The 23,240-nt window shown below is 47.4% G+C and overlaps 1 protein-coding gene across 3 annotated transcripts in view; it reads left to right on the top strand.

The window, feature by feature from the left end:
• GMPPA (GDP-mannose pyrophosphorylase A) overlaps nucleotides 1-23,240 on the top strand; it is a 249,860-nt gene that overhangs the window by 176,329 nt on the left and 50,291 nt on the right. For all 3 annotated transcript variants that reach the window (XM_085650103.1, XM_085650104.1, XM_085650102.1), the window contains exons 3-5: nucleotides 4,610-4,707; nucleotides 5,376-5,479; nucleotides 18,501-18,693. In XM_085650103.1, the coding sequence (XP_085506229.1) occupies nucleotides 4,610-4,707; nucleotides 5,376-5,479; nucleotides 18,501-18,693 (395 nt within the window). The remainder of the gene's footprint in view (nucleotides 1-4,609; nucleotides 4,708-5,375; nucleotides 5,480-18,500; nucleotides 18,694-23,240) is intronic.

Below are 23,240 nucleotides of genomic sequence, written 5' to 3'. Positions count from 1 at the left end.
AGTACACAAGTCTGTCTTAACCTCACACACACCTGGGATCAGACGACCCCTGGAGGGGGGACAGTACACAAGTCTGTCTTTACCTCAGACACACACCTGGGATCAGAGAACCCCCGGAGGGGGGACAGTACACAAGTCTGTCTTAACCTCACACACACCTGGGATCAGACGACCCCTGGAGGGGGGACAGTACACAAGTCTGTCTTAACCTCACACACACCTGGGATCAGAGAACCCCCGGAGGGGGGACAGTACACAAGTCTGTCTTAACCTCACACACACCTGGGATCAGACGACCCCTGGAGGGGGGACAGTACACAAGTCTGTCTTAACCTCACACACACCTGGGATCAGAGAACCCATGGAGGGGGGACAGTACACAAGTCTGTCTTAACCTCACACACACACCTGGGATCAGAGAACCCCCGGAGGGGGGACAGTACACAAGTCTGTCTTAACCTCACACACACCTGGGATCAGACGACCCCTGGAGGGGGGACAGTACACAAGTCTGTCTTAACCTCAGACACACACCTGGGATCAGAGAACCCCCGGAGGGGGGACAGTACACAAGTCTGTCTTAACCTCACACACACCTGGGATCAGACGACCCCTGGAGGGGGGACAGTACACAAGTCTGTCTTAACCTCACACACACCTGGGATCAGAGAACCCATGGAGGGGGGACAGTACACAAGTCTGTCTTAACCTCACACACACACCTGGGATCAGAGAACCCCCGGAGGGGGGACAGTACACAAGTCTGTCTTAACCTCACACACACCTGGGATCAGACGACCCCTGGAGGGGGGACAGTACACAAGTCTGTCTTAACCTCAGACACACACCTGGGATCAGAGAACCCCCGGAGGGGGGACAGTACACAAGTCTGTCTTAACCTCACACACACCTGGGATCAGACGACACCTGGAGGGGGGACAGTACACAAGTCTGTCTTAACCTCACACACACCTGGGATCAGAGAACCCATGGAGGGGGGACAGTACACAAGTCTGTCTTAACCTCACACACACCTGGGATCAGAGAACCCCCGGAGGGGGGACAGTATAGGCTGTCGTGCGCGGGATGATCCGCCTGTTGGCTTTCTTGGTGAATCCTCTGCTGATAGTTGACGCCTCTTCACCCGGCCTCCGTGAAGTATCAGGTGCAACATGTGCTGTGGACGAGCCGATGGGTATTCCGCCTCGCCTGACGAGAAAGTTGACTTCTTCTACTATACCTACATCTACTCCTAGCACACTAGTCTTACCTTTGACTTGAAGTTTTTGAAGCTCTCCGTGACAGCTGATGCCTCCTCCCACACTCTGCCGGAGAACGTGCCCACATCTCAGTAGCACCACTAACCTATTTTATCAGCAACTCTTTTCCCCCCTTAGAATCCGGAGCCAAATTTGACGAAACCATCTGTTCTCCCAGAACAAGTCCATTGCCCGTAACTGTTGATCATGTCTCTCAACAATTTTGAGAACATTGTTTGGATATCATTGCACATAGAATCCTGCTGCATTCCAGAACCCTCCACGGACATTTCCTTCCTCAAATAACTTTGTGGTCCATGCAGAGACCAAGTAGAAGATTGTGCCCATTCTACTAGACCTGTCAGATGCCTTCAACACCGTCCTCTGCAGGTTTTATAGACTGGCACTGAGAGGCAGCCATCACCATGGTTCCAAGGGCACACATGGATGTTCATCATAAACTGGACTGCTTGAAACAGAATTGTCCCTTCTGAGGACTTCACATGTTACATTCTCCAGCCAAACCAGCCTTGTCCTCCTCTGCCCCTCTTCAAACACAGTCACCTTAATAAGCTTCCCCATAAGCTCTGAGTCCTAGTGGACAATCTCAGCATGGGCATCCAGACAAATGCAAACAAAGCATCTGCTGGTATTAATCAAATATGTGAATGAGGCATCATTATATGTTCTTCTTGCCTTGCAACTCACATGTAAGTCAGTCACGTGTCCAAAAGGTTAAGTGTGTTTTGGTGTTATTTAATAGCCTAGAAAATTATTATTCAACATCTCAGCAGAAAGAAGTGAGGTCAGTCTCTCAACGTCTGGGGACCTAATACATCCAGATTGCCTGTCATCTTTGTCTTGTCTGTGCCTGCAAAGAGCTCCGTTTGTTATGCCATTAATGAAGCAGATTGGTATGTCACTAAAATAGAGTGGAGCAAAAGCCATGAGCCATGTCATGCAGAACAGTAAATTTGACCCAGAGATGAAGTGCACCGGAATGCGCGTAATGCTCCAGTGCCAAAGTAATAGGTAGCTTTAAAATCAGATCTGAACAATGCAAGTATCCTGTTGATATGCTCCCAAGAACGCCAGTCTTACAGATTACAGAAAGCATAGACTCTACGGAAAGTCACTTCATGGCTAATAAAAAGTTATCTCAACACTGCAGTACCTCAAAAGCTGCACTGGCTCCCAACTGTAGTGAAATGCTGTGCCTTATTTACAAATGCCTCACCCCCATAGGTCTCTAGGATTGCTGTCCATGTATCTCATACCTGCACCCCAACAGACTACCATGTTCCAGCAACCACCTTCTGGCCATTCCCATCTGCAGACCTGCACAAAAGATGTATTGTTACTTCTCCAAGCCTGCGAAGCAGCCTGCCCTTCCTGGTGAGGGCCCTCTACCTCCTTCCATGCTCAGATCACTCAGATAGCTCCCAAGCCCTCATTTTCACTGACAGTGAACACAGCTCTCCTATGCACCGTGCAAGGTGTGTATGCCATGTGTCTGAGTTATCTGTCATGTTACTATGAACACACTTGCATATGTGAACCTCATTGATACCATGCATGCAGCAGAGGGGAACATGTGTTGTGGTAATAAAGCTTTCAGGTTGCAGACAGACAGCATACATAAGAATGTATGTTGGCACCTGGTTTAATCTCATGCTTTAAACGTCAGTAGGAGGGCAGACGTGAGAGGAAGCCGCAGACGACCTGTTCCCTCGTTAGCATTCTGGTGCATTGGCAGGGACCTCACAGACCAAACTGCTTGAATGTGTGTTTGTGTTGGATGAGATAAGGGGGGAGCAGGTGGGAACAGCCTTTGTGTGCACATGCAGTCTGGTGTTAATGTATCACCCATAAATATACAGCATGGAATAAGTGGAATATTTAGCATTTACCTGTGTGTTCATGCTCCTCTGCGAGTGGCTGTATTCACAGGCCTGCAAATACATGTTATATATGTTTATACCCTTCCTACATTGCTTGACGTAGACTCTGTGCTGGGAATTGTATATTTTCAATATGTACTCTACTGAGCAGTGCACTGCCACCATGGATTTGCAGTGCATTGCTGTGACATTACTAACAGTCAAGGAGGAGAAAGACACAACCAGGCGTCTATTTTGCATATCTGTTTTGCGTGATCCAAGTGACATAACAAACATTGGTTGGAAGGAAGTTGTTGCAGAAACTGAGGAGTTCATCCTGTATGTAATGTGTGGTTAGTGGATCATGTATTTTTGTATGGATATTGCGTGAACCCAACCAAAAGACAATGGAGCGCTGTACATGGTCGAAGACCAGAATGAACTCGGCGAGTGATAGGAGAGGTCACTGGGTTGTGAACAGTCTATGCATTGTCATGTAGTGATCTGTAAAGAGACAGTCTTCAACTCTTTCCTGAATTGGAGCAGCTCCGGGGCAGTCCTGATCATGCGGGGACTGTGTCCCAGATCCTAAGTATAGAGAGGGAAAAGGCCTGTTGTCTTGTTTTTTCATTTTTACACTTCTTAGTCTGCAGCCTGATAGTGTCCTGTTTGCGGTTGTGCCGAGAAACCCCCAGCGATGGTGAGCTTGGCTGCCAGTGAAGAGAGGGAGCTGGCTGGGATGGCTTTGTAAATGATGCAGGTGCTTTTGAAGATGGTGCGGGCCGGCAAGGGGAGCCAATGGGGTCCATCAAGATGGGGCAGATGTGATCCTATTTCTTCAGGACCTGGATGGGACATACTGTGGTGTGTAGGATGCCCCTAAGGGGTGCCAGTGTGGTGTCAGGGCAGCGATGAAGTGGGGCATTACCACCATCCAGATTAATGCCTGCTATGCATGTATTGTCTGCCAGGTGGTTATACTTTTCATGGTTTTATATACTTTAGCTGTCTTAGGCTATTGGAACCTTGGGATATCTCCACCTGTTCCACGCAGCGCCTAGAAGTATTGAGATGTACTGACCGCATTACTTTAAATTACTTTTATTGCAGTTAATGACTCTCAATATTTCTCTCTCTTTCCATCACCCTTCCACATAATACCATTGCATAAGGGGGGGGAAGGGACCTACAGGTTACATTATTAGTTATTAATGTCCCTCTACATTTTGCGCTTTTGGCTCAGGCCCATAATGGTGGGACAGACACTAAACAGTTGTTAATGCCCATTGGATATGGCATTAACCATTCTCAATAACAAATGCTTGGAGACCTTTAAATAGACCGCTCTGGTTGTCTGACTCATTGAATGCCTCTGGTGGGTCAATCGCATTCTTATTGTGCGAGCTGTTAATGGTCCACAGAGCCTCAGGGTCTGAATTGATGTTGACTGTTTTCAATGTCTTGCTGCAGGTACCAGGTTCCGCCCCCTGTCGTTTGAGGTGCCGAAGCCTCTCTTCCCTGTTGCTGGGGTCCCCATGGTCCAGCACCACATTGAGGCATGCACCAAGGTGAGTGAAGGGTACCCCATTTTAAAGGGCTCTGGGAATGGGAAAAGTGCACCAAATAAGTGGTGAGAAACATCCCCTATATAAAGGATGGTGTCAGCGGGCCTTGAGCAATGAACATAATTTAACGAGACCCACAGAGACTTGATTGAGTTTAGTCGTCCGATGAGTTTTAAGCCTCTGGTAAATCTCCTTTTTATAATCCACGCACAGCTATAATATGGATATTTCTATTTGCCATACTTATCGTGCACAGTTCTCAGCATGTTTAGTAGGGTTGGGCAGGATCAGTCATATGTTAGGGTGGCTACATGTGGATAACTCTCCTCCATCTCTACAGACCTTTGGGGAAAACCTTCCATGTTTCTGACTCCTCCTAAAACCATCTGAGCTTTCAGGGGTGGTCCTAACATGGTTTGGTGTGTCCTATTCTGATAACACCTTCTGATGTGCTGGCTACACACATGGCTGAGTCCGCCTTAACCCTCCTGACCAGTGAGACGCATGAGGGTGACTACCATGCTAGTGCGGCAGTAAGGGTAGATGTACTAGATTTAACTCCACACCACAAATACACATGTACCTTGACACACTAACATATATATATGTATATTTTAATTTTACGGGGGGAGATAAAATTATTGGATATATTATTTGACTATCTTCTCCAGGTACCGAACATGAAGGAGATTTTGCTGATTGGGTTTTACCAGCCAAATGAAGCTTTGACCAAGTTCCTGGTAACTGCTCAGCAGGAGTTCAGAGTGCCAATCAGGTAAGACGTCAACTGTGTGTGACGTCAATATGCCTAAATTCTGTTGACCCCTCACCCCTCCTCCAGCCTTTCCACGACCTGTATCCTATAGCATGCATAGAGACCCACCTGAATGTGTCCAGCCATGCCCCAACCTTTGACCCTACCTGCTCTGCTGTGAGGGGCCCGCCTTGCCTCAACAGCGACATTCTTAGCTCATCTGTGGACTGCCCCTTTGGCTCCCTCTTCCAACCCCATGTAACAGAACCAAATGCTTCAAAATTTAAACTAACATATGCTTGTTCATAAAAACATTCACGTTATTTTATTTTACTGCAAGCTAACATTGGCAGAATGCTGACACCAGACTGACACACTTTGCTATCATTGTGCATTATGAGAACATTTCTGCAGTATAATCATTAAACAAATAAAAAATGAAAAAAACTATCAGACATCAGGAACGGCAGCATCACTTGCGCAGCATGTTGAATTAGAAATGCCCCCTCCCAGGATGAGCGAAGAACCTAATGTCCTTCAGCCTACTCTCAGCCTTCCCCTTGCACATCAGGCAGCAGTGCCTTCATACTAGTTGGTAGTATCACCTGATACATTGCTTCACGTGGTCGCTGTTTCTATCCTCCTGTTATATCTATTACAGTTTTAGGATTTCATGATGACCTTCTCATTGATCCTGCTGTCCCCCCACCAAGAGGCATCCACAAACTCCTCTGCCCCTTTCGCCACAATTTCATCATCCGGGCTTCTCCTTTGCCACCAGTCTTATCCACCGTCCACGAGTAAATACGAAGCAAACCTGCCAGCACCAAGATCGCACACTCTTAGGAACGCTCCAGACATCTACAACAGCTCTACCTACATCATGGGTCGCCTGCATCTGCCAACTACAATTGAAGCTATTCTGAGTCCAGTGCTTAATTTGAGATGCTGGTTGCAGGTGGGGCCCACTTGCACTCATATTGTGGGACCAGCACTTATTTTTCCTCATCAGATTTTAATCTAGAGGAAGAGAGAGAAAACACAAAAGGGGGAAAGAAAGTAGTAGGGAAAGATGGAAAACAGTGACAAAGGGAGAAAGCAGAAATTAAAAAGTACCTGCATGAGTGAAATAAAATGGCAGGGATCGTTTGGTGGTGGATGAAAGAGGCATGAGGTGGAACCAATATACACCGCCTTATTTTGTGCCACCCTGACCTTCGGTAGCACCGACCATGGGCTTCTGAGCACAACTTTGGGCTCTGGCACTTATTCTTTAACAAATGAAGTGGTACGTAGGCTATGAATGAATCCACGGGTTACTGCAGTACCCACAGTCCTACACTTATAATGTGCTCTTTCTACCACACACCAAGCAGCAGTCACAGGCCGGGAAGGAGGGCTTGGGATTCCCTCCCCTGCAGATCACTTTCAACCATATTGACACCAACACTGGAGAAGTGTGGCTCAATGATTAGAGTGGCAGACCCTGATGCAGAGGTCTAGCCCGGGACCAGGGTTCAATTCCCCGCCTCGGCGGGTCTTGGGCTCAAAAAATTCCACGGACTTGATAATTCTCGCCTCGGTGCCTATTCCAATCATGGAGTCCCACTCTGCAACTCTGGGCAATAGCTTGCTTAATCTCCACAACGCTAAGGATGCCTGGCCTCCACCTTGGGGGTGCCCAGGAGTGGACGCCTCACAGGGAAAGCCAGGATGGGTTCCACAGCGGTATTCGTACAAGCGCCTTGAGACCCTTGCGGGTGAGTAGTGCGCTATACAAGTATCAATTTACAATTTATAACAATTGTTCAAGAAAAAATGCTTGATTTTTATCAGATTTGTACAATATAATACAACAGCGTGTGTGGAACTGTGTGTGGAACTGTGTTCATGGAAAGTGCATGGAAAATACCTTTATAGTAACAACAGATCCATGTTGACTTAACTTGAATGGTTGACCTTTACCTGGTAAACACACTGAGTAGTGATTAAATGCATCCACTATGTTGCTATATCCCACCTATTCAGTGTCAGAGTTTCTGTGCCTCTGAATCATCCTGTGAAATCAAGTTGTCATCATAAACCCCAAATTCTTAAACCATTTCCCATATTTCTGAAGTTCCTATTTATACTATACTCCATAATAACATGAGTCTTGGCCTTCTCTCTAGAGGAGAATTTATTCTGATTATGACCTCTGCTGTTTGGACCTTTGTTGTCTGGTGAGACCCCCTTATGGTGATTCACAGACTGTACACTCTCTTTAAATTGGATTAAGTGCTGCAAACTGTACTGCCTGAACATTTAAAGCCAGGTCTGCGGCCTCTGAGCTTCTAGGATATGAGGCTCTGGCTAGGTTGCAGGGTACATTTGAAGAATGTGTGTGTGCGTGTGTGCTTGTGTGTGTGCGCTCTGTATTGTGCATGGATTATGGTTGGCGACCCAGTCCTCGCATCCTCCAGAAACACACAACCTTCTGAGTGTAAGCTTAGTATTTCTTTACGGCATGATTTCAGGTCGGTCTGAGTGGAGCAGCTCTGTCCCATCCCCACACAGACAGTGATGAACTAGTTTAGCATGCAAACCATTGGGGCCAAGAACCTCCCACTCTATATCTAGGCAGTGGTACCACGGTGAGCACCATTTCCAGCCTTTCCCTATGTTCTATCGCAATGTCAGAGCTGGTAATTTCTCAACAATCCCAGAAATCGCCTCTATATCTATCTGTGTTTTTTTCCCAGTACAATATATTCAAGTGTTTATCGAAAACCTGAGCAATCTCTGCATTCCCCATAATCATTGAGGCGTCCCGAGCCTCCACCTCACCAGTCAGCCTCTCTCCAACAGCCCTTCTGCTGAGCCAGCTGTCACTTTCCCTGCCTTGCTACCAACTTCATATATTCTCTTCTGCATAACTGAGTGACCGTTGCATACTTCGTTGTTAGCCAACTATAGGAATTCTAATTTTTTTCAGTTCTGGTTTGCTGCCCATTGCAAGGTCCCCCCTCCAAGCATCTTTTCAATATTCAGAAGGTCCATCTCACCCTCCATTGTTGCCTGCTTCCGAGGTCTCTTACCCACTTTGCTGTTAATTCCTTCATTTATGACCACAGTTTTGGATGCCTCCCAGAAAGTAACCTCTGACCTGATGGAACCTTTGTTTTCCACAATAATTTATTTGTCCAGTTCCGTATTCTATCAGCCATTCCTTTTGTCTCTAAATGCCCATTCGCTGGTTTCCCTCTCAGTCCACATCAATCTGCAGGATCAGTAAGGGTGTAGTGTCCGATGCCTCGGCAGTCACGCGTGTCCTCATTGTACATCGGGCAGCAGTTCAAGGGAGAAAATAATTCAAAAGTTCCCTTTACTTTGACTTCTGAACCAACCCCCTCATTATCAATGGGAAGACAGCATGTTCACAGGAGATCCGCCTCCTTGAGCCAAAGATGGGCGATCAGACTGGAGGGTCCAATACGTGAAAGAGGGCGCCTGGGAGGGCAGTGGGAACCGATGCAAACCACATGTTGGTCGGTTCTCCTCTTGCAAAGCCTCTTCGATGGAACTCTCACTACCAGTGTCTTCTCCACAACTCTTACTACCCTGAAACTGTGCGGCTCCAGACTTCACTGGCGTTCACCAGCCCCCCGGCCACTCCCAACCATCGGGGAGGTGAAGTGTCGGGACGCCTCCAGAATGCGCAGCCTCGTGAGGAACATCAACTTGTAACAAATGTTTCTACTTCACAGTTTCATGAGGCGCGATCGAGCTGCTCTGAGGAACCTCTCTGCTTGACTCCGTTTCGGGGTTCCTTCAGATTTCTACTCTAATCAGTTTACATAGTGTTTTTTATTCCTTATGGACAAAAACCACGAGGACCACAATGTTATTTTAATTTGATGCTCTATTCTAATGTTTATGATGATGAATGAAGAACCAACGATGCTAAAGAAACGGTTACTTTCTTGTGATCCGGGTTGCTCATTGAATGAATTTTCATTGGTTATGAACGACCCTCTCTCCTCCCCAGCTTCTTTTTCTTGGGTATCTGGAATAAAATCTTCTGAACTACATTTCTAGTTCACAATATTTGCTTAATACTATCCTGCAGCTCAAACTGTTACCAACAACACCAAAGTGTGCCCTCACAACACTGTCACTTCATTTGTTGGGGTGAAGGTGTGCGCATCACTCTGTGCAGATCACTGTGGTCCACTCTTGCCAAAGGTGTGAACATCACCGTGGCTGGAACGGAGGTGTGCAGATCACCGTGGTCCACACTGCCCAAAGGTGCTAGAGTCAGCGAATTCACCCCCTCAGATGCCGCTGCATAGGTTAGCACAGCAACTCTTTCTTATTATAAGCCTTAACACTTACACTTGTGCCACAACTTACTCTGCACTGGCAACACCAGTTCTGTCACTGAAGTAAGGCTTACACTTCTGGGAATGCCTAAACTGTCTTTAGAGCTGGCTGTCTGGGCCAATATTAACTCTGATATTTAAATGTCAAGCTCTGTGGGAGACCGTTGGGGCAGTGAAGATAACTTAGAGACTCTGTACAGTGAAAAGTCTGTGACAAGGAAGACGCTGGAGTCGGGGAAACTCACGCTCAACTAACTTTATTCCATTACAAGAAAGTATAACCAGCAAGAAACATCACCTGCCCACATTCAAACAATACGTTCCACATTCCCCTCACAGTAGTGGCACCCCGTCCTCCACATTACAGACCTCCCGTCCACATTCCAACCAGCTAATCCCAACAGTAGGAAACAGAAATAGACAAACTTGCTTTGCCCAAGCTGAATGGAGTGTTACATTAGAGAAGCTCATCTTTGTCAGGTCCAGGTCTGCTGAGATCCGTCACACGTAGGGTAGAGTGAACATGAAGGATAATATTCAGTAATCATCACACGAAACAAACACAAGAGAATATGGACAACCAATCCCCTGCAGTACCTTTACTCTCGAGAGTTACCAAGATTCGATGCATTTGAAAAGGATGATTCATCAGGCAGTACAGTACAGCAAGCGGGGATATTCCTGACAAAACATCCTATATTTAATGCTCCAGGTTGTCTATATTGTCCATGTTAATCAGACTATAAAGCTACTGACATTTGTTCCAACCTCCTCTCAAATCAGAGACCACACCATACACTAGACCTCAGAATAACACACTTGCATTATGCAGACAGAAGGACATCTTGTTTTAAAACAAGCATTTACAATGCAATAGGTCTCACACTGACATTATTTTGAGCTATTGACATTGTAAATAACGTTTTTTTTGTTTTTTGTAAATCATAAATAAAATGCATTGTAATTTAAAATGGCAATAGCTAAGGGGAGAAAAAAGCAGTGGATGAAACATAAAAAGGAAATAATTAAGAGGAAAAGAAGAAGGGAATGAGAAAGAAAGGAACAGAATAAGCCTGACCTTGCCTCCGCAGCCTCCTCTACCGGAGCCCGAAGGTGCGCACCTTGGAGAAGATGTCCTCCAGGTTGCCATTGCACAGGCTGCGGTTCTTGCTGGGGCTGCTCCACCTCTTGCTTGCCGAGGACCTGTCCAGGTGCTGCTCCCGCGCCTGCCGCTTCTGCCGGATCAGTCCGATGGCAATGGCCGTTGCCATGGGTGCTGCCCACCCACCGGGGAGTGACGGAGGACGTGTTAGCCCCGCTGCCAAGCCATGCTAACCCTGCTGCCACTGGTCACCGGCAACTGGCAACCCAGTCCCTTTGCATACTGCCGGATACTGCACGGTAACTGTCGATTACCGCCAATGATTTGGGGGGCGCGTGGTAGGCAATCACCGCCAGAATACCTCTTCCTGACCACTTCACCACCAGAAAATTTCTGAAGACCCCTCCTTGAACCTTTCACTCCTACCGGTCAGCAGAGGACCCCACAGCTGTTCACCGCTACCGACCATCAGAAGGCCTCTCACTGCTACCAGCCACACAAAACTCTCCCTAAACACCTTCCAACCACCAACCTTCTCCAAAAATGTTGCCTACAGAACCTCTATCCAAAACCCCCTCACAACTTACAGGTACCAGAACACACCTCCAACTCACCTCACCATCAACCCCACGCCTTACCTCCACCAGCCAGTACAGCGCCTCTGCCTAGCCACCTCACCTCGAGGAGCTACAATAGACCTGCCCTCACAACTCCCCTGACACTATGTGCTCATCACCTACCCTCGCCTGAATTTGAATTTGAATTTGAATTTAAAAGTATTTATTGAAGCACTCGGACACCAAGCGGTTTCATGGCGCTATAGAGGAAATGATACCTAAGTGAGAGGGTGATGCGGCTTATGTTTTAAAAACCTGTGCAAACAGATTGGTTTTCAGGGTGCTCGGGAACTCCAGGTACGAGAGGGATAATCTCATTTGGAAAGGTAGAGAATTCCAAAATTGTGGAGCTAGAAAGGAGAACATTGAGCCTCCCATTCTGCTCTTCTTAAATCTGGGCACCACCAATAGGGACAGAGAGGAAGAACGAAGTTGTCTACTGGGATATAAGGAACGATTTTTGACGTAATAAAAGATGGGGCTGTTCCCGCAAGGGCAAGGAACGTGATGCAACCCATCTTAAAGAGAGCCCTTTCTCTAATTGGGAGCCAATGGAGGGATCTAAGAAGGGGAGTGGTATGGTGAGACTTGGATAAACCATAGGCCAAGCGAGCAGCTTGGTTTTGTACCAATTGGAGCCTCCGGATGGCATAGGCGGGGGCGCCGTTGTAAAGGGCATTCCCGTAATCCAGCCAAGAAAGGACCATAGCCATCAAGATCAATTTGAGGGCTGAAAAGGAGAAAAACCGTGAAATCTTGCGAATGGTGCGCAAAGTAAAAAAAACAGGAAGAGACCACTGTGCTGATCTGGGAGTGTAGGGTCAGTTGTTGGTTGAGGGTGATTCCCAATGTCTTAACGATGGGAGAGGGAGAAGGAGGGGGACCAAAGGAGGGGGGCCAGAATAAGGGGGACCAAGGGTTGAGTTTGCCGCCGGTGAGAAGAAGCTCGGTCTTATCAGGGTTGAGCTTGAGATGGTTGAAGCACATCCAATCCCTGATAAAGACCATCACGGACTGGAAATTAGAGATGAAATCGGAAGAGTTAGATAGGTTAAAGATGAGTTGGAGGTCATCAGCGTAGTTAAGCACAGCGACCTCCATCCTCTGCAGAGCACAAATGAGCGGGCAGATGTACAAATTAAAAAGAAGGGGGGAGAGAGAGGAGCCCTGAGGGACGCCACATAGTACTTTGCGGGCCTTTTAGAGGAAAAATTTGCCAGATGAACTGCCTGTGAGCGGTCGTTCAGGAACGAGCTGATCCAGGCCAGAGCAGAACCTCCAATGCCTGCCGCCTCGACACGGGAAAGAAGGATGGTGTGATCAACCGTGTCGAAGGCGGCCGACAAATCGAGTAGAACCAATGCCTGAGGGAGATTAACATCTTGCCCCGCTCTGAGTGTGTCAATGACAGAGAGCACCACTTTTTCGGTGGAATGGAGAGGGCGGAACCCTGCTTGGCATGGTGAGAGATAGCCGGTGTCCTCTATAAAAGAGCTAAGGACTTTGGTTACGTGGCGTTCGAGGACTTTAGCCAGATAGGGTAGGAGAGAAATGGGCCGATAGTTTACTAGCGCTGTGGGGTCTGCGCCTGGTTTTTTCAAGATAGCAATGATGGTGGCTGATTTATGACATGCCGGACAGTGCCTGATTTCAGGGTCTCATTAAGAAAGGTGAGGGGAGGAGATGGACAAGTAAGGAAGATATCACGCAAAATGTAGGCCGGGCAGATGTCAGCAGGGGATCCCGACTTGACGCATGGGAGCAAGGAGAGAAAAGTTTCTTTAGACAGTGGGACTATGAAATTGAGGTGTTGGGCATTGGGTTGTGGGTCGGGGTTTAGGAAAGCTTGGGAGGGTGAAGATATGTTGGCCTTGATGTCTGCAATTGCTTTGATAAAAAAGTTGTTCAGTGAGTCACACAGGTGCTGGGAAGGTGTCGGCTTGGATGAAGTCCTATCCGAGGAGGCTAATTCGAAAACTGTAGCAAAGATTTCTCTAGGTTGATTCTCTGCCCGGAGGATCTTGTTAGAAAAGTAGCAGGTTTTGGCATCAAGGATGGCTTTCTTGTACTCTGCCTGGGTAGAGGAGTATAGTGACTTAGAGGCTGTGCAGTAAGTGCGTCTCCACGCACGTTCTGCACGGCGGGCGGCCAGTTTTTTCTCCTTGAGTTCTGGGGTGAACCATTTGTTGACGTCATGGGCGCGTCTTACCCTAATGCGTCTTAAGGGTGCCACCTGATCACAGGCGTTGGACAGCCAATTATTTAGTGTTGCTGCCTGAAGGGGTGGGGCCTGTTCCTCTATAGCTGGACTGGAGGAAAGTAAAGAAGAACACAGCAGTGGGATGTCAACTTTGCTCCAGTTACGAGCCCAGATGTTTTTGGGCAAGGGGGATTTTTGGTCAAGCTTGAGTCTAGGGAGAAGGAGATCAAGTGGTGGTCTGACCACAAGCAAGGGGTAACAGTAGGCTCGAGGATAGGGATGTTAAGGGACCAAACTTGATGTAATATGTGGCCCTGAGCATGGGTGGGAGAGTGAATATGGGATATAAAGTTCAGGTTTTGAAGTGATTCAGTGAAATCTCTGGAGGGGGCATCTTCTGCTGGGTCCGATGGCCAAACATTGAAGTCCCCCAGTACCAGGACTGCCGAGTTGTTCACGGCTAATGTGGCTAGCAGGTCCTGGAAAGCTGGAAGGAAGTGCGGCATATTTTTGGGGGGCCGATACATCAGGACACATGTGATAGGGATCTGGAAGGAGTTCGAACGTGCAACTAAGTAGTCCACTTCTGGGATAGGGGTGTGCGGTAGTAATTGAAAGCGCAAATCTGAATGAATAATCAGAGCCACTCCCCCCCCCCCCCCCCCCCAGTTTTGCCAGTGGGTCGATCTGCCCGAAGGGCATAGTAGGAGGAGGGCAGAGCCGCAAGCAAGCTGGGCAGGGAGTCCTGGTAAAACCAGGTTTCCGTGAGGAACAGTAGGTTGGGTTTCTGAGTGTCTAGGAGGATAAACAGATCGAGATGGTGTTTTACTGCCGACCGAGTGTTGAGTAGGAGGGCAGAGATAATCAGTAAGTCACTTACTGGAGCAGAGGTGGAACTGGTGCAGATCGGGAGTCGAGTTGTTGAAGGTAAGTTGGATGGTAAAGAGGGTAGGGGGTGGGCACTTAGAATCCCGTCCTCTGTAATATTGTCCTACACTGCTTGTTTCAAGTCCCAAGTGTATCAGGGAGATAGAAAATACAGTGGGCATGGTGCTGTGCCCCTGGCCCCGTCCGGTCGCGGACGGGCGCAGACGGGCTTGCCTTAGGCACGCCTTCGGCGCGCTGCAGGCGCGCCCGCTGCGCGTCCGGAAGATGCACATATTTATAGGCTAGAAGGGGGGGCGTGACCTTACGTCAGTGGGCGTGGCCTGAGGGTTGATGGCGGCGAAGGATTTCCCAACCCGGGGCAGCGCTTGTGTCCGCTGCGCGGAAGAGTTCAAGATGCTGTTGTTGGTGGGAAAGTGTCAAACAGAAGACAGCATTCAGGTAAGGACAGTGAAATAGAAAACAAACCATTTTTAAAATACGAGCATTCTCTCCCGGCTTCCGCCTCAGGAGTGTCAATTTCCTCAGAGCGCGAGCTAGTAATCAGCCCGGCTTTCATAGGAAGGTTTTAGAAAGGGGCGTGGCCTCACGTCAGTGGGCGTGGCCTGAGGGTTGATGGCGGCGAAGGATTTCCCAACCCAGGGCAGCGCTTGCGTCCGCTGCGAGGAAGAGTTCAAGGTGCTGTTGTTGGTGGGAAAGTGTCAAACAGAAGACAGCATTCAGGTAAGGACAGTGAAATAAAAAACAAAATTTTTTAAAATACGAGCATTCTCTCCCGGCTTCCGCCTTAGGAGTGTCAATTTCCTCAGCCACTCGTGGAAAACCATTCCAGGGTAACCCTACTAACACACACGTACCACACTCACCACAATCACTATTCCAATGGTTTCCACATAATAATGAACTATTTATGTTTATGACGGTGCGCCAGCCGGTATTCCCGTAAAAGCTACCTACCCTTAGTACTGCTGTAAAAAGGACATTAGAGCACTCCAAGTACCACAGGCCACCACCTACCTAGAGGTAAGTGCACCCCGTCACTCGATAGCTGACAGGGCTGAACATGGCCGGTTAGTTAACAGCCATACCACCACAAACGACCAGATCCCTTGACCCACCACATAATCACTGCACATAACCCCCAGTCACTTTGCGGTCTCCGGTGAATCACACGTGCCTCTCCGCTACTTCACCCACAGCAATCACATTCCAGTGAGCGGGGTAATGTCGGCCAACCGCGAGCTTATGCCAGCTTCTCAAGTTAGGAAGGAGTAATGAGGCACAAGCAGAGAGCGGGCAACTTCAGCGAGTACTCTGCCTTTCAGCAGACGTCCTTTCCCCACGGGGGTGTGAAGAGGAGGAGCGCCTGGCACCCTGGCCCTGGCTGCATGTTAGCTAATAGGTAGACCAGCCCTCAACCCCAGGGATTTCTCTGCTTTTTCCCGAGCGGAGTCACAGGGTAGTGGACGGCGCAATCTTCATTCAGCTGCTCTCAGGACCCCACCCCCATTATGCATTAATGGCACACGGAAATGGCCGGCTCCACCATCAGAAGCGACCTGCACAGAGCCTGGTGGCAGCCAGGGGGAGTAACGGCCAAAATGGGAGGGGGAGAGCCCAGGAGTAAGGAGAGGAGGAGAGAGGTGAGCAGAGGGGTGGGGGGAGAGGAGGCGGCGAGGATGAGTTAAAAGGTATTGAAATACACTCTCTCGCACGCCGGTCAAACGGAAAGTTGTTAAACAACACGCATGCAATCGCTCTCTAATAAACCCAAGCGCTTGCCATTGCGATAAGACAGCTGCTTGTTTATATTTGCATCGCACTTTCACTCTAAGTGAAAGAGCGATGCAAAAATAAACACGCTGCTGCCATGAAGAAAGACCAGTGAAACACCCTTAACACCTCCTTTACATAACAAATACCCTCACGTCACACTTATACCCCCCCTTTAGATAAGAAATTGCCTCGCGACAGCCACAAAGCAGACGATCCAGTCCGGGAGAGCCGGACGAAAAGGAGAAAGGGCGGTAACGAAAAAGCATCCTGTTCAATGGGAAGCCAGCATTTAGCATAAACGGTGATGCTACACAATGAAAATGATGGGCGGGGCTTCAAGTCCCCTTCTGAAATCTCATCCACAATATCTCTCGCCGAGCGTGCAGCGCATGCGCTGCAACGCCAGGCGAGACCTAAACAGACCAACTCCTTCTAACATTTTCTCTCAACGCAAGGATGATCCCATCATTAACACCAGAATTGGGAGGAGCATTGTGAGTTGTGTTTCTACTACATTTCTGATAGTTCGACCCAGAGCCCATTCCCCACAAAAGCCACAGCTTCATTTTAATGCATTGGTAATCTGCTATTGCCACAGACAGGCGAAGCTGCCACATGAGCACTATACATATTACTTTGTGTACATTCAAGCATGGCAAGGAGCAGTGGTAGGGGAGATAATTGTCCTATACAAATCCAACATCTCACACACACACTCACTCACAGCTGCTACAGAGTTGAGGAATACTGCTTTACAGTTGATGCCCAGGATGTGAATCTGTAAACGTTCTTTCTTGCCTGGTATAGTTTCATTTGTGACCCTCTCCATGTCTCTGTGAGGTGGGGGGACTAGCAAAAAAAGAACATACTCTAGTATTTGTTTACATACTAAACTACCTTACACATGTTGATTATTGTAATAAGCTGGTGTTTGCGCTGCAGTACATTGGGGCTTTAGGGTTGAAGTATATTCAGTCATTCAAGAAGCATTTATGGTTGGTGTCCACAACTCCAAATCTTTAGGAAAAATATTTCACTGTTCTGAGCGTATGTGTTGGAGGAATTATACACAGTCTAGGAATCTAAAATGAGTTTAAGCACAAAGCTGCTGTAACATTCATTATGTAGCTAAGCAGGATTAAGGACTGCTGGCACCCAACGTGTGATAGTATTCATGATGTAGAAAAGCCACTCCCATAATCTGGATGTCGTGTATCTCCCAAACACAACTTGCCATGTCCCGCAAAAGCACACCATGGCATCCCTTGCCATACAACACACATTAGCTTTCCATGGCACTCATCTTGTAGTTTACAAACATCACAGAATTCAAAACATACCCCCCTAATCACCCAACCATTCCTTGTATGTAAGTAAGTTTCCTGACTGTCCTGTGATTCCTACTCTTTTCATAGCTTGCCCGTTACTTTGGGTCTGTTGTCTCTGCACCCCTTTCAATGCAGGAGGCAGTGGCACACTTGTACGTGCACCACCTCCCTGTATTATATGTCCAGCTGCACAACCTGCCCCACTTTACTTGAATGCTGTCCCCAGCCCAGTGCTCTTGTGCTGCAGCTGCCCAACTCAAGGTCTACACAGAGAAATCATATCCTGTTTGGCAAAAATTATGCAACCAGCACCGGTCCGCACATCTCCCCACCCTATCTGTGACGCTGATCCAAATTTAAACTGAAACTAGGCGACAAGAGTAGTGGTTTAGTGTGTCTGTTTTTTTCACACCTTTTTCCCTTTTAGAGCTAAGTTAGGATGTTTCTGTATTCAGCCACGTAAGATCTTCTATTGTCACTACTAGCTTACGTATACTGTATTACAGCACGTAGGATCCATGCAGTGGCTGCAGGGTGTGAGAACCTTCTCTCACTTAGAATACACAACTTTATCTCACCCTTCTTCGCCATCTTTTTTTCACTTCTGCCCCTTTCCGCTCCTGTCCCTCTTTCTCTTTCATTTTATCTCTCTGATGGATATCTATGTAATGTGTTTTCTCTGTCTCTGTGTACGTGTTTCTCTCCCTGGAGTATATTGCCTGCTGCTTATCCACCTGTGAGGCTACTCAGTGCCACTGTGATTCCTCCTGTAGGTACCTACAAGAATACTCAGCTCTAGGAACGGGCGGTGGCATTTATCACTTCCGGGATCAGATCCTCTCTGGCAACCCAGATTCCTTCTTCGTTCTCAATGCAGATGTCTGCTCAGAATTCCCCCTGTTGGAAATGCTGGATTTTCAGAAGAGCCGTGGAGACACTCACAGCTTTATCATGTTGGGAACTACGGTAAGGACAGGTTCTATGGCAGAAGATATGTCGTTGCCAATCGATGGAGGTTTTAATACTTTATTAATGGACACTGAAGGTTGAGTGATGAAGTGCGAGTAGAAGAACTCTCGGATATGAGTAGTAGAGGGAGGCAGAACAAAGTCTGCATCCTTCACAGGTGGGCAAGACATAGTGGCGAAGAATGGGTGAAATTCTGGGGTGATGGATGAGACTGGTGTGAAGGGTCATTGAAACACTAGGGTGACCAGTGGGTAACATGCGGGCCGCAGGTTGGATTCAACATTGAGTAACATGGGAGAAGTATAAGGAAGATAGTTGGATAAGAGATCTTTGTGCGTTTTGTTTGTGCACATGAAAGTTACACGCTGTAATGACGAAAGAATAAATCACCTACTCACCTTAGGTAGATGTTGGTCCAAGGAGTAGTCAAGGCCGACTTCCAAGGCTTCCCTCATGGAGCCAAGACACATACAGACATCTGTCTCTATGAGCTTTTCAAGACACTCTGGGTAGCTTCGCCGTCTGCGTTCACTTGGAAGACTCGCGGGTGCATGTATGTGTAGAGATCCTCATGCATGTTATTCAGTCACCATGGAGCCGGTGCTACATCAGAAGAAGGTGCTCTGCAGGAGAGGCCTTAAAAACAAAGCAGCCCTGTTTGCACTACTTTCAGCATTGCTCAAGGGTGTCTCTTCTCCCTTCCACAGGAGAGTGTTGTACTGTTGCTTTCACAACTCTTCACTAAAACCTATGCACTGATCCACCCGATTGGCGTCTGCTTTCTTCTGGTGTTGGTAGTTGACTGTCTGGTAGTGCAGTCTTGCTTACACCTGGCCGACGAGCAAACTTTTATAGTTAGTGTAAGGTGGCGCCCACACCGAAATAGATTACTCTCTGTGTGTCAGGATTCCTACAGCTGCGATTCTATGTATTGTTAGGAAGACCTGCGCATAGTGAGGATGGGGGTAGGTAATGTGGCTGTACAATATGTCCGACTTCATAGCTAGACCGTTATGAAGATCTCAACAGCTCATCAGGTTCTGAAATTATGACACGATAAAATAAAGAAAGAATGCGCCATCACAAAATCTACAAATGCAGCCTCGTCAAATGTCAGAGATCATCCAACTTCCTGATTCGAATAATCTAATCTTGAAGGCCCAACTCATGCCTGAAACCATGCTTTCGAACACCCTTAGCAAAGAACACCAGGAATTTGATCATTTTTTTAAACACTTTTTTGCTTTAAAATAAAAGTAAAAAAACAGCTAAAACGCAGTTCCATAGTGCATGCACTCATCCCTTACATTTGTTAATCACCTCCATCTGCATTCTGTTTCGGCTGTGTGCATGGCTATTACTATCATTAGCGCTGTCATTAGTGCAGAAGGTGCAGTGGCACCAAAACTCAAGGCGTACGAGATGCCTCTGTACTACAGTTATGGCTATCTTTCCCTACCCTTTAATTGCTTGTATTATGGCCTCTCTTACCTTTGTTTTGGTACTGGCTAGCTGGCAGAGTTTCCATTATTTTCAATCACATCTGATGTTCTGAAGCTGCATCAGCAATATTACACATGACCCAAATCCTCCTAGACATACATGCACACATTAGCAGCAAAAGAGGGGTCCAGAGAAACAGTTATTCAGTATTCCAGAATGACACAACTGAAAACCTGTCAGTTATAGCTCACTTTCCCTCAACACTTAATAAATCAGAGCTTGTACAGAGGGTGGATTGCTGGCAGAGCTTTATCTGTGTGGCAGGCAGAATCTGCTGATGGGAATCTCTGGAGTCATTGGCAACACTTGTGAGTTGGAAGACGTTGCTGGGAAGGCTGCTTCCCTCTGAGGCTATGGGAAAATGAGAAGTGAACCTCAAAGTGGAAATTCAGCAGCCGTGGAAATTTAGCAAGTACCCTCGAGAGGTGTGCAGAGTCTAGAGAACAACATAAAGTAATGCAGTGCTCCTAAATTACTGCTTCCTCTTCTAGAAACAGTTTGGCATACTCGCTCTTGGACCAAATGCTACAAGAATCTATATTAAAGTAGGAACAAACAAGGTCTTACACGGCACTCAACTAGTCTCTGGTCACTGGTTCGCTGCACCTGAAAAGCAAAACAAGTGATTATTATTTTTAAAGTTGTCTGTGTGCTGTGAGATGCAGGACGGATATAGTTCCATGAGTTCTTATGAAAGGGAATCGTACTGTTCTTTCTGAGGACATATGTAGGTTGGATAGTACACAAGGGGCACAAGAGGCTCTACCCAGGTCCTTTGGAGCAGGTGGTAGTAATCCTGCTTATCAAAAAAGGATATTTTGGATTCCAGGCAACCAGACCCCACATTGCCTGTGTTTGCAAAGATATGTAAATGTAAATTGATACTTGTATAGCGCACTACTCACCTGCAAGGGTCTCAAGGCGCTTGTACGAATACCGCTGTGGAACCCGTCCTGGCTTTCCCTGTGAGGCGTCCACTCCTGGGCACCCCCAAGGTGGAGGCCAGGCATCCTTAGCGTTGTGGGGGCCGTTGGAATTTTTTAGCCCCAGACCCGCCGAGGCGGCGAATTGAACCCTGGTCCTGGGCTAGACCTCTGCATCAGGGTCTGCCGCTCTAATCATTGAGATACTGGAAGCAAGAGTTGTTACTGAGCTTCAGAACTAACTGGAGAGTAATCTTCTGTCCGAAACATCTGAGAACAAGTGCTAAAGGTGGATGCCAAGGGGCAGCGTACGGCTTTGATCCTTCTAGATCTCTCTGGTGCTTTTGATACCATGGACCCCTTGCGGCTTCTTTCCCATTGGAATCCAGATCTGGGAGTGCACGCTGGGTGGACATGCTCATTTCCGTCGAACAGATCTAACCGATGCAAAGAGTGCTCTGCTCTGTCTGCCCTTTTATTTAACTTCCATTATTTGAATGATTTCTGCCATGGTCTACCATATCAAGCATATGCCAGAGCTTTAATATCCAGAATCGTATATCTATGTTTCGGGTAGAGACTTCTAGCCGCAGATTCCTCAACGTTTTTTAATTTCAAAGTACTTTATTGATTTTCTATTGATATTCTAGAGCTACCTTTTGTCTCGTTAAGACTCTTACCTCAATGAAAAAATAGTTTTATATTGTGCGAGGGACATCAACCCCCAAAACGACAGGTTTAAAAAAAAATCTTTTTTGATTGCAGTGTGCTCGGCAGGCAGTTCTACAATACAGGATGTATACTTTCTTCAAATCATTCTTTGCGTTCTTTACTTTCGTTGCTGGAGGAAGTAAAACTCAAATCAACATTGTCAACTGTTCTGTCTCACTCAGGCCCCTATCCCTCCCCTTACAGCCCACTGTATACCCGCCAGAACCCCCAAACCATCTCCTTTTTCTTGGGACACCCTCTGCTCCTATATATTGTGTATTCTGCTTGTTGGCACCAGTCCCGATCAGATTCCAAGTCCATGACTCTTGGGGGGGCAGCTGTTCCCCAGTTCTTTGCAACATTACATTTAGCAACAGCTATGGGCCAGAGCCTTATATATGTTGGCGAATCATCCTCTCCTGGTGTCAATAACAGGGACCATTTGGGTTCTACCGGGACCTCAGCTCCCACCATCCTCCTGGTCATTAGTCTACCTCTTTCGAGCCAATACTGTTGTATCTCCAGGCAGTCCTAGAGCAAATGAAAAAAGGATCCCTCCTGCCCGCACCCTCTCTGACATAATCCATTCTCCGATCGCCCCATTCGGTGCAGCTCTGTCCTATGGTAGTATACCCGGTGCAGGAACTATATTTGGATTAGTCTAAACCTAGAGTGTATTGCCACCTCCCTCGGGCCCTGGGTGGTGTCCCTCCATTCCTTGTCTTCTAATTGGCCTAGATCGCTCTCCCATGTGAGCTTTAGTGCTCCCAGGGTGTCTGGGGCATTATTTAGTATTTTCATTGTATCAATGATATGCCTCTCCCGACAAAGGGTCTGCAACATCCGGTCCTCTAGGGGGGATGTTTCTTCTAAGGTCGCACCAGGGATAGCCAACCGACATACATATACCACCTTTTGCAGTTTACGCAGCGTTCTTCATGGGGCACTTTCTCCCCAGAGCACGGATCTCAGTTCAGTTTCTCTTCTGTGGAAGAAGGCATTGGGAATCTCGTTCAGGGTGTTTTGTATGATGTATAATAGGTGTGGGAGTGACATCATCTTGAATAAGGCAGCGCAACCCATTAACGTGAGGGGAAGGGACCCCCAGTGGTTGGGGTCTTTCATAAATCTGTTCAGCTGTGCTTCTATGTTCTTGTGGTAAAACTCCTGAAGATGTCTTGTTATGTATATCCCCAGATATTTAAAGCTCTGAGTCTCGACCAGTACCTTGCATCTAGAAGTTAACTTGGGTATCCCTCCCGCTAGTGGAAACATCAAAGATTTGTCCCAGTTGATGCGGTAACCCGAATAATCTCTGTATATCAGGAAAATCTGTAGCACTCTGTCAATGGATTACTTTGGCCTCGTTTCATACAACAGGATATCATCCGCATATAGGGATATGCG

The sequence above is a fragment of the Triturus cristatus genome, chromosome 3_2 (assembly GCF_964204655.1).
Source record: "Triturus cristatus chromosome 3_2, aTriCri1.1, whole genome shotgun sequence".
Lineage (NCBI taxonomy): Eukaryota > Metazoa > Chordata > Amphibia > Caudata > Salamandridae > Triturus > Triturus cristatus.
This window is presented reverse-complemented; position numbering and strand designations above follow the sequence as displayed.